This window comes from Mauremys reevesii, linkage group 21 (assembly GCF_016161935.1).
Source record: "Mauremys reevesii isolate NIE-2019 linkage group 21, ASM1616193v1, whole genome shotgun sequence".
NCBI classification, from domain to species: Eukaryota; Metazoa; Chordata; order Testudines; family Geoemydidae; genus Mauremys; species Mauremys reevesii.
The window spans coordinates 16,349,820-16,368,236 of record NC_052643.1 but is presented as its reverse complement, the minus strand read 5'-3'; the positions used below and the strand labels follow the sequence as shown (position 1 = coordinate 16,368,236).

The 18,417-nt window shown below is 39.2% G+C and overlaps 1 protein-coding gene across 7 annotated transcripts in view; it reads right to left on the bottom strand.

The window, feature by feature from the left end:
- Positions 1-18,417, bottom strand: part of LOC120387844 (cyclin-dependent kinase 11B) — a 37,433-nt gene that overhangs the window by 18,616 nt on the left and 400 nt on the right. For 2 of the 7 annotated variants that reach the window (XM_039509078.1, XM_039509083.1), the window contains exons 2-7: positions 6,774-6,899; positions 5,881-5,996; positions 5,361-5,488; positions 4,487-4,625; positions 3,789-3,925; positions 786-908 (exon numbers count right to left, since the gene is read on the bottom strand). In XM_039509078.1, coding sequence (XP_039365012.1) covers positions 786-908; positions 3,789-3,925; positions 4,487-4,625; positions 5,361-5,488; positions 5,881-5,996; positions 6,774-6,884 — 754 coding nt within the window. In that variant the 5' untranslated portion in view covers positions 6,885-6,899. The other 5 variants (XM_039509079.1, XM_039509082.1, XM_039509080.1 and 2 more) reach the window with 5 other exon arrangements.

Here is an 18,417-nt window from a genome sequence, read left to right as displayed (position 1 = left end):
AATACATCTCCATCTCCTTCTGCATATTTGTTGTTGTCAGCATTGCAATGTGGAGCACAGTTCTGTTCATGCTGGCTGACAGCAATCTGAAAATAGGGCTGGCTCTTTAAAAAAAAATAAATAAAAAGATGAATCATGGGATGGCAGGACTGGTCATGGAAATTTGAGCGTCTGACTTCATGTCCCAGAATTCCAGTTGCTTCCAGATGGCTTCTGCTATGTAACCCACAATGTGCTGCGAGAGAAATCCCAGAATGCAACCCAGCAAGGCAAAGCACCATGGGATACCCTCCCAGAACGTGCACGCTTACTATGAAGAAAAGTCCCTGGCATGTGGACGTCATGATTTAGATTGAAGTAGCAAACAGCTGTACGTATGGACACAATTACGGTGAAATACCTATTATAGAACAGTCAATGCACCAAAGCTCAGTGGAAAATACACCCTCCAGTTAAACAAGGGCATAATAAATGTTTAGTGAAATCCGTGAGCATTTCTCAAGACTTGTTATTACTAAAAAGGAAAGAATGATTGAGTTTAACAGCATATTATATGGGGTCCCTGCAAACATCAGCAAATCATCCAGATAATAGTTTATCTGCCATTCCTCATTCATACTTTGATACCATGTCACCATTCGTATCTCAAACTGAGTGATACTTTCAAGAAAGTATCATGGAATTCCTTTTAGCAGCCAAAATAAAGCCCTCCCCTCCCCCACCCTTTTCCCCAGCAGGCCCTTTTGACTGTCATGCAATGGCATATTATCAAGTTTAAACACTACCTGGCTTCCTGCCATCTCCTTGCTCAAGCTTCTCTCTTTGCTGTCGTAATGGGCTGCGACTCCAGGTTCTTATTTTTACTTTGTCTCCATAATCTTCCCTCACTGTTCTATGATGTGCAGAAACTAGTGAAAAAACAACAAAACAAAACAAAACGCATTACATTTTCCTGCTACTAATTACAAAGGTTCTCCTCTTTCGTAGCAAGCTATCTGAGGCACCATTTTTATTTCTTTTTTAAAAGGAAAAGAACCCTAACTGCACCTCCAAAAAAAACAAAAAACCCACAAAGGAGAGAGAGAGAGACTTTGGTGATAGCTAATGATCTGGATAAGGACTTACTGTGTCATTCTAAAATGGAATGTAGCAGTAAAAAATATATATATATATATTTGGGCTACATATACTGAGGCATCATAACTTAGGGTCAGAAGGTGCGAATCCCTCTCTTTACCACTCTACGAGACCACATCTGCAATATTACATTAGTTTCAGAGTGCTAATTACCAAAACAAAGTAGACAAACTGGGGGAGGTGCAGAAAAGAATTAAAAAGTTAAGAGGCAGGAGGGATTGATTCATGAGGAAACATCAAACACTAAATAAGGTGAAAATGGCTAAGCAATGACTAAGTTGGAAGACAGGATAATTGTCAATGAATACTCGAATGGTGTAAATATCAAGAAGAAAAAGGAATTGTTTAGCATGATGAAAGATAGTACAAGTAAGGAGTAACAGGGATGAAATTAAGAAATATTTTAGGCCAAATATTTGGAAAAAAAATTCAGAAAGTGAGACCTACAGGACTATAGAATAGCCTTCCAAAGAGAGTAATGAAAGATAGAGTATTTTCCCTTCCATTGCCTTTCTATGACAGTCATACACCAATATTTGCAAAACTGTACTAATTTTTTCACTTTTCAGTAAAAAGGTTTATATGTTGATTCCCACATTCTTATAACCTGTTTTTACATTGATTTGGCCAAACTCCTTTCTGTAACTACATTCTTCCTGTACACATTCCCCCTGAAGTTTCAAGTATCAGAGGGGGAGCTGTGTTAGTCTGGATCTGTAAAAGTAGCAAAGAGTCTTGTGGCACCTTATAGACTAACAGACGTTTGGGAGCATGAGCTTTTGTGGGTGAATACCCACTTCGTCGGATGCTCCCAAACATCTGTTAGTCTATAAGGTGCCACAAGACTCTTTGCTGCTTTTACTGAAGTTTCAAGTGACTATGAATATATCCTCTTCACTTCTTGTCCTGAATTGCTCTGAGCTGTTCAAAAGCTGCCACATTTCACCCCAGGGGTTGCTATGTTTTAGAGGCGGATGAAGTGATCCCTGTGCATTGTTTAAGTTTATAAAGAGTGTGTGGGAACTTGGGGACAGAAGGTGCCACATGAATTTAATATATTATTTCATACAGAAGCCTCATAAGAAACATAAAAAGCACAGTCTATCAGCTGCAACCTCTAGAGAGATGGCTTTAGGTAGATCAATCTTTGACCACCATAGTGGAATCTATATAGGTATTTTAATGCCATAGTTGCCATACTGTCTAGGCAATTCCTAACTTTAGTTACTAGAGCACTTTATATTATTGAAATTGAATATTCAATGTAAACATTTAAGCTACACTAATCTGTGTATAGCAAATTTCATTTACTTTTTCTCATGAAGTTTAAGGGAATGCTTAAAAAAAGTTTCTGATTTTTTTCAAAATCTCAAAAACATTTCTATTAATTCGAAGACTCTCCGGTATCACAGTGGTGGGCACAGTATAAAAACCTAAAGAGAGAAACTATCTGACAATACCCTTTTAAGTATATCTGAAGCATGCAGATGTCAAAGCAGGTAATGTCATTATCCTCATTTTACAGGTTGGGAAACTGCAGTATAGAGATGAAGTGACTTTTCCAAGATCAGCTAGCAGACTAGTAGCAGACCCAGGAACAGAATTCAGGTTCTCTCAAACTCAAGTCTAGTGCTCTATCCACTATACCACAATGCCTCTCATCATACAGCTACCACACAATTTGGCATACATGGCAGTCTGCCTAAGAATGGTCCAGGACTGAAACAGCAAGGGTGCTGCAGCTGAGGACTGAGATGCAGCAAAGATGCATGTAAGGGACACTTGCATAACGTCTCACTGCAATTTTCCTGGTTCACTTTCAGAAGCACCAAATAGAGGGACATTGGAAAAGTTATTAAAATGCAAACCTCTATTAAAATGCTTATTCTATGCCGTTAACAATGCTGCAATAGCCCACATTTGTGTGCACACTAAGCTAACCATTCTTTCTCACATTGGCAGCAGAAAGTTCCATACCATGTTCTTTAATTTCCTCAAGTTCTTAAACATTTTGTCTTTTGGCAGATCAAGATTCTTAAAAGGCTACCATCTCCCTTAGCTTAGTACAAAGTGCAAATGAGAGACTAACAGCATGAGAACTGATTACAAAACAAGAGTCACAGTAAGGTAATACTGGCATCCAACATAAAACGCAAATGGGGAGTGTCCTTATTTTCTCTGGTGCCTCAATCCAGGCACAAATCAAAAAACACGTAATCCTTCATTTTAATCAATTGTCACCTAAATGTATGATGTAAAATATTCGGCAAACTGGAAACATTTCAGGTCCAGTTTGACAACTGTAAGTAGAAATCAATGACCAGTAAAAAGTTTATCTTGTACGTAAATAAAGAACAGGTAAGGATACAGTGTCTACTGAAAACTGACTAATGGCCTGCTTCAATACCAATAGGTCTGAGTTCCACAGTACAGAACAAGCTATACAAGATCAAAGACCTTGCATTCTTTATCCCCATGTGTGATTTTGTCCTCTTGTTCATGACTAATAAAGAAGCCAGACACTCACTCACTCTCTCTTTTTTTAAATAAAACCCTGGCATTGGCCTATATAAAAGAGATGTTTGTTTTATCTAAATTCCACTGTTGTTCCATTTAACACCCCCTTTTACTGTTTACACTGAGCTAGTTACCTTCTCGTCTGGCCTCCCGTTCCTTGCGCCTTTCTTCAGCTCGCCTTTCCCGTTCTTTTAGTTCCCTTTGCTCTTTTTGTTGCTCTCGCATTTTTCTCTCCCGTTCTCGTTTTCGCTCAAGCTGCTCTAGACGATCCCTGGAAACATTCATTTGCCTATTTTATATAATTGAAGTCTGGGCTTTTGTTTTTGTAATCTAAAGCTGTTACTATTCAATAATAGACTACTAAGTTATTCAATTTCAGTGCCAGCTAGCAACAAAATTGTGATATCGTGTATTTGCCAATAGCACAAGCAGTCCTTTACAGAAGCAGACAATCTTTTAAAACAGATTTGCTCTAGTCTGCCTTTCTTTATCAGTTGGCACAGAGTGTTGGGACCACCTTAAAATAAGGTTCTGCGGTCTGTCGGAATTTAAATAAAAAATAAGTAGGCTTAAAACGCTGATTTTTAAAAATGAGCCTTGGAAGCCCACTGTATTCTACAGAACTGACTTGTTCACCAATTACTCATTACGGCACAACAGCAGCAAATAGAGTCTTTAGAGTTAAAAAGATATCCGGTAATGAAACCGCTTCAAAAGGTGCTTATATGCAGGTGAGATCCCAGCCTCTTATTACACCACATGTTCACTGGGGTAATGACACTGATCTAACTGAATTTCTTTGGGTGTTGCAGATTAAGGTTTGGTTTTTTACCTCTCCCTCCTGGAATGCTCCCTAGCCATTTCCCTCCTCTTCTGCCTTTCCCATTCACGTCGAGCCTTATCCTGCTCTTCTCGATGTCTTTTCCTACGTTCATGCTCACGTTCCTTCTCTTTTACCCTGGCATGCTTCCCTAATAATAAAGATAAAAATAAATGCTAGATTGTTATAGTCAAGATGTTCCTATTCTTTAAAAGCAAAAGAAAAAACCAGGGTAGAGTAAAGCACTAATTTTAAGGGCTTTGTGGTTCTGGTCCTAGTAATGTACTAGCAAAATCCTGACCTAGAACTGTGTTGTAAATAAAATTAAATGATAATAAAAACTTGCATGTATCATACTCAATGTTAAAAATATAAAGTTTACCAATAACAGAAAAGCAAGGTTTATTATTATGTATTACTTTATAGCAACAGCATGTTAGGAGCTTTATGGATAGGTATAAAGGCAAAGGGCTCAATCCTGCACCACTGGAGTCCTTGGAAGTTTTAAACTGGACTTCAAAGGCAGCAGGATCAGACTAAAGGTCCCTGTCACAAAGTGGTTTCCCTCCTCCAGGGTGAGTGGGGAACCAAACATACACACACAAACCCCTTAACTGGATTAAATGTAACAGAAGAAATGAAGGAGTCAGACATAAAACTATTGAACAAGAATTCCTATGAATTTCACATTTCTTTTTCAGAATGTTTTACTCCATTTCCTCCACCCCAGCTCCCTAATCTCATGCACTTGTTATGTCTTCTCTAACTCTTTGGGGGCAAGCAACTGACATTTACTATGATTGTACAGTGCCTTGCACAATGTGCCCCAATCAGCTTGACCTCAAAAAGCTAGTGCAATATAAATGTTAAACAACAGCTACAATACCTCCTTCTGCTGAATGACTACGATGTCTACGTTTCTCTTTCCTCTTCTCATCTTTCCTGTGATGTGCTTTTTCCTTCCGTGACATTTGCTGTGGTGGTTTGATAGCCAAGGAATCATCCTCCTCTCCTCTAAAATGCAATTTATATGAATAAGCACAGGAAAGTAATAGGTAATTTAGAATAAGTGAGTATGAATTGTTGCTCCTTTTCCACCCTTTGTGAGAAGGAATAAGTATTTAATCTAATAATATTTAGCACTTCCATAGCACCTTTCATCTGAAGAGTTTGGAGCATGCTACCAAAATTAATACTCCCTCATAACCTCTTGTGAGGTAGGGAGGTATTATTAAATTGCTTTTAATAGATGGGCAAACTAAGATATACAAATCTCAGGGACTCAAGGTAAGTATCAAAAAGAACCCAGCAGACCTGCCTTAATCACAACACACAGAGAACATTTGGATTTTATTGCTTCTAAGGCAACGTATACATCCAGAAGCATTATCTTCCTCTATTCTTACCTATCTTCCATAGAATCTTCTCTCCTGTAAGGTGAATTCCTGATTGTTATCTCCATACGGTGATCTCTCAGCTCCCCCTCTTCAAGGGAATCCCGTTTTGAATCCCGATCATCAGACTATGGTGAAGGGGGAAGGAAGGATAAAAACAAATTGTAGTTAATTTCTCTTGCAGTGAGCTATATTTTTTTAAACTGATGTTTAACTCCACTGCTGGCAGTAAAGCCAAAATGATCTATAGGACACTCAACAAAATCAGTGGTTTATGAAATGTACAGACTTTAATTATAGCTATCACACAGTCAAATGCAGTTAATATGTTGTAATATCTGAAGCAATATCAATTCAGTCTACTTGAGTAAAACTAACCTGCAAAAACTATGCTGATTTATGGTAGTTTTTTAAAGACAAAACCTTTCAACAAATAATACAAACAAGTGATAATGACATCTATAACAACACCTTTTTAATTAGAATAAGCAAAAATTATTTGGGGCAAAAAAAATTTAATCATTTGACAAAATGGGCCCAACATTTTTTCTGTTGCAATCAGGAACAGTTTTAAAAACAGGAGCACTATAAAATTTCAAAAAGGCCAAAATAGTCTAATTATACTGCAAGTAAAGCTTCCAATTAACCAGGCTGATTTCTCAGACTTTTCAACAACTGTGAAGCAAAGTAAAAGATCTAGTGTGTTACCAATCAGGTTTTAACAAAACACAACATTTTGGTAAGCTTTGACACTTAGAGATAGTGCTCACCTGTTAAATATGGAAGTACAAAAGAACTTCATTGATAGTGATAGAGGAAGCCTTGTTCTAATGGAAAAATGACGGGAAAAAAATTAAACCTCCTCACTTTAATTAGAACTATTTATTTACAAAAAGACAGCTTACATTTTTAATGCGTTTTATCTCTGCCTTCTCTTCTTGCTCCTTCCTTCGTTTTTTTTCCTGAAGAATTTCATCTAAAGTTTTCACTTTCCAAGAATCCTTTTCATCACCCATTTGAGTCAGAACGAACTGAAACAGAACACCACATTAATGGAGGTAGATGTATTTGAAATATAATATATTCAATGCTATTGGTTACATCAATGTTTTAGGTAAGTTTTAAATGAACTTTCAATATACAAATAAACATTTAAAAATTATGATGTGATGTGTCAAGTTTCACAGAACTTTATGTAAAGGGAAGTTAGTTAGCATTTGACTTAAGCTACACCAAAATAAGCTTGGTTTAAAATCAGAGTATTCACCCCATTTGTACAACAGTTTAATTAAATTGGTTTAAAAACCAACTTAAGTTAAATCAGTGCAACTTCTGCAATAGTGCCTCATATCTTGCCAGTCATGATGATCCAAAGACACCTAAACATGCTAGTCTTATGGTTTATTACCTTAGCACTGTGAGGCTGTGGGAAAAGGTAATTTTCTGGGATTCTACGATTATTTACAAAGGCTTTGAACCCCATCTGTGCTCGAGCTGCTGCTGCTCTGTCACCAGCACAGTCCTTCCACTGCAGTTCATATGCCACATTTTCGATTGGCAAAAAACTCTGCTCTTTCTGCCTTTTTCAAAATGAATTTGATGGTAGTGAATAAGGCTAGACTGATAACTCTAGTTTTTTATTCATCCAACACTACAGACATAGCAAGGACATCCCGCAATTACATGCCTTGGTTTGACCAGAAAACATATATTTTAATTAAAAGAATAATTCTGTCTCTTCAGTCCCATTAAATGTTTTGCCTCTTTGCTGAGACTGTCAACAAATATGTCAGTATCAGCAGTGGGCACATCTCTACAAAGAGCTGGACTAAGACCCACTAATCAATTTCATTTAGGTAACATAATAGCCATCAAACAGTAGCAACAAGTCTTGGTCCTTTTCAACCTGTTTTTATTCCTACTTCATAGTAGTCTCATTGGCTGCATATATTAATCCTCAGTTACTAAGTGAACAAGATCCTGTTTGTATCACAACTTTTAAAATGTATTAAAGTAATTAGTAAGGACAGCAACCACAGTACAAATTTAAAAAAAAAACATTTTATAACCATGGGCAAACCCTCGTAGGCAGGTGGTCTTCAGCTAAACATGGCTCACTTTAAAAATGATTCAATCACAGTATAGGCACACCTTTACATAGTTTCAAATGTGTATTTCAATTTTCAGAGGCACACATGGCTAAAAGCTAGTTTCATATGTAAAGTCCCACTAGTAGAAGTGACCGAAATAGTCACAAAAATTCAGAAGTGAGCCTTCTGGGAATTTGTTGCAAAGCAGTGCACGTTTTTGCATCCATGTCTGTCACCACAGAACATGCACAAAATATTTTTCCCCCAAGAGGGGTGTGTGAAAATAGACCAGATGAAGCTAGAAAATGTCAAAATATTTTCTGCCTCTTCAAATAGCCCTTGTTAGGAATCCTGGTATATTATACCCCCTCAGGCTCTGTTATCCGACCCACAATTAATCTGAATGGGTCACAGACAAAAATGAGACTCTGAATGAAGACTTCCTGGTTTAGCATGTTGTTTATTAAACTGTACTATACTCAAATACTTTTCAAATTTGGGTCATTTTGAAGTAAGGCAGCAAGGGCTTCCAAGAAAAAGAAAGAAGAGAGGCCTCTGCAGGTTGCTTGGGAAGAAATTATTTATACTGTATATAATGACTTTGCAGAGGTGGTAAGGAACAAGGACAATTTTTTCCTCCTTTGTAAAAGGGTAGTGGAAACAACATTACAAGCAGTTCATGCTATGATTCTCTTGCGGGCTGTGCTGCTTCAGGCCTTGCCTACATAGGAAAATGTTACTGGTTGTAACACATCTATTACTCCACATGGACCCCCTTATTTCAATATAAGCGTGTCTGTTTTGGTTTAGCTTGTCACTGGGGAAGGAGTTTAAGCTATACCAAAGAAGCTGGAATAAGCGTGTCCACATAGGAGGTCATAGCCATATGACTATAGCTATTTAAATTCATACCTTAGGTTATACCAAAAGACTTTCCCATATAAATACAGCCTCAGTGCTTGGCCTTCCATGCATGCTGCCCTCCTGCCATTTATTGCCTTTCTTGAAAAGAATGATTTTATACTACGCATGAAAAGTGCCTCACTATGTACTATGTGTAGCACACTAAATTCACACACAAGAAACAACAGTGTGTAGGCAATGCAAGCCCTATTGCCATCTGAATCCTCCTGGCCTCACTTCTTCAGTGGCAGGATACTCCCAGGTGTGTTTTATTAAGTTCTGCTGGACCCTGGACTCCCAGCCAGTCAGGATTAAGAGCCACAAAGCAACCACAGCTGTTTCAGATACCCCTGCTTGGAGGCGTCTGGGAACTTCCCAAGCAATTTCCTAATACACAGGGACATGGCTTGATAAATTCTGAGTGCGACACCAGGGTCCCCCGTCTCTCCCACACTCCTGTGCAGATTTACCCCACAACGCAGCACTCTCAGCCTATCCCCTCATTCTCCCAACTGTCTCACTCACCGGCTCACCCCTGCCGCCATCAGCCTCACCCCCCTCACCAGTTCCCCAAGCTCCTCTACCTCACTGCTCCCATCCAGCCTCGCCCCCTTCACCGGTCCCCGATCTCTAACTCCCCCCGCCCCTCAGCCACCCCAACATTAAGCCCCCGGCGTGAGCCTCCAAGCCTCCCCCTGCCCCCACCAGTCCTTGGGCCCCCGACACCCTCCTCCCACCCGGCGCCCCACTCCAGAGCGAGCCCCGCTACTAACATAGGGCCCACACGGGGGAAGCGCCGAGCACAGCACTCACCGCCAGCACCGCCCGCCGCCGGAGACTAAGGAGAGAGGCTGCAGCGCCAGCCAGCGCGGGACAAACGCGTCACTTCCGCTCCCCAGCGCATCCTGATGACGTAATGCCGTGACCGTGGAGCAGTGGGCCCGGCCGTCAGCCTAGGCTGCGCGCGTGCGGCCAGCCTGAGGGGCGGGCGCGCGGCGGCGAGGAAGCCTCTAGGCCCGGCGGGGCTGAGCGATGCCCTCACGTCCGGCGCGCGGCCCCGCCTCCCGCGTAGGCGGGGTCCGGCGACTTCCTACGGCGGCAGCGGGGCCTACCGGGAGCGGAGACCGAAGGGTCCCGGCGGGAGGCGACTCCAGGAGGCGCAGTTCTGTTTGAGCAGCAGAGAGTCCTGTGGCACCTTGTAGACTAACAGAGGTATTGGAGCATGAGGTTTCGTGGGTGAATCCCCACTCCGTCAGCTGTTATGTCTGGTACAAGCACTTGTCAGCTGCACACAGCGCTGCTGGTCAGCCTCACCCCGCTGAGGCAAGGCTCGCTCTCCCGCTTTTACAAATGGGGAAACTGAGGCACGGAACCTTGGCTTGGGCCACGCAGAGCACAGAAAAAGCAACAGTCCGGCATCCCTGTCCCCTATTTCATAAGCACTGGACACACTGCCTCTCTTCTTGCAGTGCCATTAGTGAGTCCTTTGCAGATCCTGCTATTGTCATTCGACTGATTAAACTGCCCCTGGTACCTGCCCATACACAGTGACGCTTCTCAGCTACCTCGCTGGGCATGAAAGTCCTGTTCTGCATTCCATCTTTTTACCTTTTCGTTCATTAAATTCTTTCTGAAAAAACTGACACTATAGATTATACTTCACAGCTATTTGTTTTGAATGTTAGAAGTAGAAAGTAGGGCTGTCAAGCAATTAAAAAAATTCTGTTAATAGAATACCATTTATTTAAATATTTTGATTTCTACATTTTTCAAATATATTGATATGAATTACATTTTGTAGTTTGTGTTATACAGTGCTCACTTTATATTTTTTATTACAAGTATTTGCACTGTACAAAAACAAAAATAGTATTTTTCAATTCACCTAATATAACTACTCTACTGCAATCTCTATCATGAAAGTTGAATTTAGAAATGTAGAATTATATACAAAAAACTACATTAAAAAATAAAACAAATTTTAGAGCCTACAAGTCCACTCAGTCCTATTTCTTGTTCAGCCAATCACTCAAACAAGTTTTTTTATATTTGCAGAAGATAATGCTGCCCGCTTCTTGTCCACGTCACATGAAAGTGAAAATAGGTGTTCTCATAGCACTGTTGTAGCCAGTGTTGCAATATATTTACATGCCAGATGTGCTATAGATTTATATGTCCCTTCATGCTTCAACCACCATTCCAGGGGACATGTCCATGCTGATGAGGGGTTCTGCTTGATAACAAATCCAAAGCACTGCAGATGGACGCATGTTCATTTTCATTATCTGAGTTAGATACCACCAGCAGAAGGCTGATTTTCTTTGGTGGTTCAGGTTCTGTAGTTTCTGCATCAGAGTGTTGCTCTTTTAAGACTTCTGAAAGCATGCTCCACACCTTGTCCCTCTCAGATTTTGGAAGGGACTTTAGATTCTTAAACCTTGGGTTGAGTGCTGTAGCTATCTTTAGAAATCTCAGTTGGTACCTTCTTTTCACTTAGTCAAATCTGCAGTGAAAGTGGTCTTAACATGAACATGTGCTGGGACATCATCTCAGACTACTATAACGTGACTATATGGCAGAATGTGGGTAAAACAGACCAGGGGACATACAATTCTCCCTCAAGGAGTTCAGTGACAAATTTAATTAACACATTTTTTTAATGAGCATCATCAGCATGGAAGCATGTCCTCTGGAATGGTGGTCGAAGCATGAAGGGGCCTACAAATGTTTAGCATATCTGGCACATAAATACCTAGCAATGCTGGCTACAAAAGTACAGGTTACACTGTAATTAAGGAGTGGGCAGCATTATCTCCCAGAAATGTAAACAAACTTGTTTGTCTTAGCGATTGGCTGAACAAGAAGTAGGACTGAGTGGACTTGTAGGCTCTGAAGTTTTACAGTTTTGTTTTTGAGTGCAGCTATGTAACACACAAAAAATCTAAATTTGTAAATTGAACTGTCACAACAAAGAGATTGCACTACAGTACTTGTATGAGGTGAATTGAAAAATACTATTTATTTTGTTTATCATTTTACAGTGCAAATATTTATAATAAATAATATACACTTTTATTTCAATTACAACACAGAATACTATATGAAAATGTAGAACATCCAAAATATATAATAAATTTCAATTGGTATTCTACTGTTTAACAGTGCAATTAAAACTGCGATTTTTTTGAGTTAATCGCGAGAGTTAACTGCGATTAATCAAACAGCCCTAGTAGAAATTAAGGGTAAAGTCCCCACAAAACAAAATTTTGCTGATTTTCAATAACCTCTATTAAACCAAATTTCTTATATAAAATATTGAATTTTTATTTAACAACTTAAGCCAAAGTTTTTCCTTGTGGCTCTGTAATGAGCTAGGAGGTTCTAATTACCTCCATCTTACCAGCTAAATGCACACAAGATGCCTTACCTGTTCATTCTGGATTGGAAATTTACAGGAAACGTGTTTGTGTCCACAGTGAAAAAAAACACCACAACTGGTAGTCTCACTGCAAGTGTCAAGAGAAGCCAGGACAGGTGTACTGATACATTCCTTATAATCTGGGTCATCATTCTGACATTAGAGTGCCTCTATCTGATTCAGCTTTTATTGCACATATTCTGTCCATAAATAGGATGACTTAAGATTCCAGAGTTATAATGCCACCATCTTTTATTAACGTTAAATATTTTTAGATTTTAAGACCAGAAGGGACCATTATGATCATCTAGTCTGACTTCTGGCATGAAACAAAGGCACAGAAATTTAACCAATAATTTCTTGCATCAAATCCTAATTTCTGTTGAGCTAGAGCAACTTTTGATGAGCTAAGGCATCACTGTTAGAAAGACATTAAATTAACAAAATCAAGAAATCCAAATAATGCAAAAGCTGAAGTAAAGCATATAAATGTCACAGATCAAGAAAAGAATGCACACTAGGAGGCAGCACACTGAAAGAACAAGCATTACAAATTCTGACGCAATGGTGCCTAGAACCTGAAAACAGGCACTCTCAAGAACAAACAGCAGATGAAGAAAGCCATATATGGTTATAACAGACTAAGAAATTAGATGACAAAAACCAGTCAAAGTGGAATTTAGCTTAATTATACAATTATAACAAAAATTAGTACTGTCAAACAGAAGCATTGAAACATTAAGCCTCACGAACCCTCACCCCAATGAGATACAAATGTATTAATCTTATTTTGCAGATGGGCAAAATTGCTAGGGTGATTAAGCAACTTGCCAAAGGTTACAAGGCAGTTCAGTAGTAGAAATGAGACTGCATTCGGATGGCCCAATTTCCCGTCCCAGACTCTAAACATTAGACCACACTCCACTCCTAGAGACAGCATTTAGAACCTAAGGGTATGTCTACACAGGGATAAAAGACCTGCAGCATGGCTGCAGTTGGCCCAGGTCGGCTGACTTCTGCCTGAGCCCCATCAGCACTGGAGCTAAAATTTGCTGTTTAGACATTTTGACTCGGACTCCAGCCTGAGCTCTGGGACCATCAACCCTTGCAGATCCGAGAGTTCAGGCTCCAGCAATTTTGTTTTCAAAGCAATTTTTCAGCCCCAAAACCCAAGCCCCATGAGCCAGAGATAGCTGACCGGGCCACCATGGTTTTTTTAAAATCCCTTTGTAGACATACCCTAAAAGTCCTGACTTGTTAGCTGCTCTACTCACCAGAATACACTGTTCCCCACCTTCCCCAGAGAGAGATTTACACTGTCTAATAGAAAAAGGCTGGTTTGTTTCCTCCTCGTCCCCAGTATGCCTGGGGTTTGGGAGTTTCAGCTGCATTACCAAGGTACAATCATGGATCACTGAAGAAAGTTTTCATATGTATTTAAATAACCACATTCACAGATAGAAATTTACATGATGGAATTTTTTATTTTTTTCTTAGAATAATAAAAACATTATACATTAATTTTATTCTTTTCGAGAATAAGTAAAAAACTAGGATGTTTAATCACGTCTGTTTGCATCATACACAGGAACAATCATGATTGGAATCCACAGGATCAGATATGTATTACAAACAGAATTAACAGTTATATTTAATTGATTATGCATGATGGATTTTATTTCTTTTTAGAAAGTACTCAAATGTCCTACCTTACATAAATACTGGAATTGTGACTATACAAAATACCTACAAAATAATATGTACAGTGTTTTTCAGTCCAACATTTGTAGTTTGGTATCAAATACATAAAGGTTTGGCCCTGACATAGAAGCAGCAATTAGAGCTACTGTGTTTTCAAGTTTCTCAGACACCAAGGTATCTTCCATTTAAAGGGCTGCTGAATGGTAAGCCAATACCCTTAGCGAGAGTGACCAGACATCCTGATATTATCGGGACCATCCTGATATTAGGGGCTCTGTCTTACATACACAACTATCTCGTTTCCCCTGGGGAAAAAAGGGTCCCAATTTTTCTCACTTGCTGTCTTTTCACCCTACTATTACCCACTTTATAAATTCCTCTCTTCTGTAACACACTTATTTAAATCTTCATTTAGATCCATCTGCCTGCATTGAAATGGCAATTCACTGATTCTTTCTCCTGATCAATGACTAGTTAGCAAAAACTTGGCTCTGGGGGTGCTGAACCACAGCAGCTTTCTGAGGCTTCCAGCAAGCCTTGCCTTACTGCAATTCAGGAACTGAAATTCTCTCAAAGTGGATACTGATGACCATTTCTGGTGTCCTGCTCCTCCTCCTCTTCTCCATCCCTTACTGATAGAATAGAGAAGAAGAAGTCATTTGATTCTCTCCTAAAAACAGTTAGAAGAGGAGCTGCCCAGCTGGTGTAGTTTGACTCATATTTTCTTAGAGTTACTAATTTGACTAGCAAAATGTGGTTCCAGAAGCTCCATTAATTTAGTAAAATGCTGCTTAAATAGGCATGACGTGTTCAGCTTTCTAGAAGAGGCTTAAAAAGCTTTATGAATTATTTGCAAGTCTGAGCCACAATTGCAAGGTATAATTTTGTATTTAGGTGAATTAGATGCCAAGTGTGTAGATTTTGCAGGCTTATTGCCTCACTGCCCCCATTTTAGCTGAATAAGACCCTAAAATCAGACAACCCTATGTAATGTTACCCATACAGTGTATGCAAAAAAATGGACAGGTGTTCATATTTATAGGATTGTAAATTCCATGACACCCAATGCTGATTCATGCCTCAAATCTGCAGCGATACTAGCTTACCAAATACAAATCTGGCTTTTTTGCCCACATGGCCCTACCCACACAGTGGCTAAGATAAGTCCTAATATCCATCCAAAAGGAGACAGGAGCTACCTATGTGATAAGTTTGAAAACAGAACTGACTATGGAGTTGAGAGGGAAAAGCACAATGCCTTTGCTTAACACACAGACCAGGCTTCCATGACCTCCAAAAGAAAACCACCACCCTTTACATGCTATGCTGCAAGAGAAACTCAGTTTATCCCACTGTAGGACTCCATTATAATCATTCCGGTTTGAAGTTTATGTTGAAAAGAAAGGCTAAACATCCACCCCAGTTCTGAGGCATCATGTTGGGCTGGGCTTGGGAGCACTTTCATTCCTTAAGACAAACACAAGAGCGATTATAGAGATCTGCAGTGGTTGGGAAAAGAACAAGAGAAAAAAAAAATGTCCGAGTTATTTTCAAGACACCTATCCCTTGCTATTGGTATGAGGGTAAACTTAAAGCACCTACACTGGGGATATAAAATATTAAATGGTTAACCAGTAAGCATTAGTCTTACTGGTTAACCCACGCTAACCGTTAACCCCCAACCCCGGGCCAGCCAGCTGGAGTGGCCCCAGTCCCGGACCAGCTGATCTTGGCCCCAGCCCCGGGCCGACCAGCCAACCCCAGCGCCTCTCCGTTTAATAGGTTAACCGATTAAACAATATAATTTTAATAGTTTAAACGGTTAACTTTTTAAACAGTATTTACATCCCTAACCTACACCCACTAAAAGATGAAAACACAGGGAAAATAATCCGCAAAAAATAACCTGAATAAAAGTCAGGAATGGGCCATGAGCTATAATTGCCTTTTAAAAAACAAACAAAAATATCAGCTTTGATTCATATTTGAATAAAGTATTATTCCTTATGGCTGCTTAAGTAAGTCACCTATGCTAAAATCCAGTCAGCAGAGTCAATGCAATATAATGGAGTCTTCACAGTAATTCACTTGTGCGACAAATGCTACTCAGATTTTTATAGGAAAGTTAGAGAAAGATCAAATTGCAGTGTGGCTAGAACACTGGGATCACTAGTCATAAGGGGAGAAAGGGATTCAACATGAAATGGTCACAACCTAATTACAATTAACCCAGCATTTTATATCCATGGGGAGATTAATATATATAATAATCATTGTCTGACAGCAGCTTTAACCACCACATCTTCAGATGGTGGATATGTAGTTCTGGGGATAGTATCATCATAGTTAAAATACAAAATGCAGAACTATCTGTTTCCTTATATTTGCAAGTCAGTTGGTCCCTTCAGACAAGCATCAGTATGCCATACTAGGGTTGGGGGGGGCGGGATTTTAAAATAAATACCTGCCCTAGCCTGCTGTGATTTTTGTTTACCCTGTGGTTTTCAGTATCACCATCCTTGTCAAATTAGCTAGATATTTACACAATGGTTTAGTTGAAGGCCCTATGACATTCCAGAAATCCAAGGCTATATATTTATTCGGATGCACTAAAATCATGCATGCAAAATAAGGATATGTCCTTTGGTTTTCAAACAAACATATTATACTCTTTGGCAACAGGAAATTTGTCATGTTTTCCAAAGAGAGAATATTAAAGAACTCTGTTCTTGGAGTTTAATGGACCTCAAAGGCCTGACTGTTGAGCCACCTAATGATCCAAATCCAAGCAATCTTTCCATGCAGTTCACATATTGTCTCGTTAACAAAAAGGCATATGCAACCAAAAAGAAACCGGCAATGAAAATAATGCGTTGGGTAACTTACATCAGGACAAGCTTAAAAAAAAAAAATCAATGCTTTCATTAAGCCACTTATATAACATCTTAAAATGGCAGTTGATGGAAGATGTGTACTTTCCAAAAAAAATATGTTAGATAGTTAAAATATTGATTCCATGCACAATTATTGACAATTATCTACCTTTATGTAAGCCAAGAAGTGATACTGGTCTTTGAAAATCTCAGTGAAATTGCAACTGTAAATTCTTGGCAGAATGCTAAATCAAACTATTGGAAGGCAGAACTTAAAAATGAGCTAGATCTCACATAGTGCACAGCTTTACCTAGGGCTTTGCATCTAGCTGACATTCATCAAAAATTTGGCTCATTCACATAGTTTATTTGGCTAGATGTTGAGCTGTCACAAGGCAAATGGAGCTACAGATCTGTTTGTCCCTTGTGTAGATGAGAAAAAGTGCCAGGCTGGAAACATGCGCCAATTGGCTATGTGCAGAATGTGTCCAATAAATTCTACTGACTATGCTCAACTTATTATGGGATAGATGGTAGGCTCTTTCATATAGACAGACTCTTCTGAAGCTAGCATATTGTCAAACAGAACTCTAAGCTTAATTTTTTATTTCCCTAAAGGGATCTAGACATGCAGCAGATTTGCCCAAATAAGTAAACTGGTCTAAACAGACAACTACAATTGCAAGTTATATCTAACAGCTAAAAGGAAACAGTTTTATATTGCAGCACGTCCACTCTACATTAACTACTGGATTTTTAAACAGTGAATAGCTTTGTTTGGGTGTGGACCCAATATCCCTGACCTTACAGCACAGACCACTCTCCAGATCATGTCAGATGGGCAGACATAAAGCTAGTGCAAACATTAGTGTGTAGGTGGCAAAAAGGATTAACACTTTGAGAATAATACCTTAGCTTTGTTTTTTGTTCCCAATTTTTCACAGCCCAAACACTTCATGATCCCCAGATTGCATCTTACATGGGTTTGTTACTTGTAGTTTAATGTTTTGGTCTACCGGAGAAAATAACTTATTGTTAGCAGTTGAAAGGGCAATTTCTTTTATATTAAAAGCCCTATATAAGTGAGCAAATCCACCACTTGTAAAAGACATTTTAATTTTACTTTAAAATGTCTTGGTTTTTTAAGACAGTACCTATCTAGTAACTACATCTTTAGTAGGATTCTATTTTTTCCCCACACTGTTTGAGAGATAAATCTGACTATACACAGAGCAAGTTGCTATATTTTTGTCTGATAAAAGTTAGGACATGCCGATGGCATGATACACTGTGCTTCATGGCACTGATTTGGGTTTCACTAACATTAGGTAAAACCAGGACTACACCAGTTACTGTAGGAAATTTCTAAATCTTGATGAATGACTGTGGCTGCCCTATGGAGAGAGAGGCCTATGCTGTAATCCTGACGACAATGAAGAAAGATTTAGCATTTTTTAAATGTGAAATAATCAAAATGAAGCTGAAGCTTTCTACCTTCTTTCTCTCAAAGCACTGAATTTTTTTTTAATACTATATCATGCAAAATTTAAAAAAAAACCCTGTT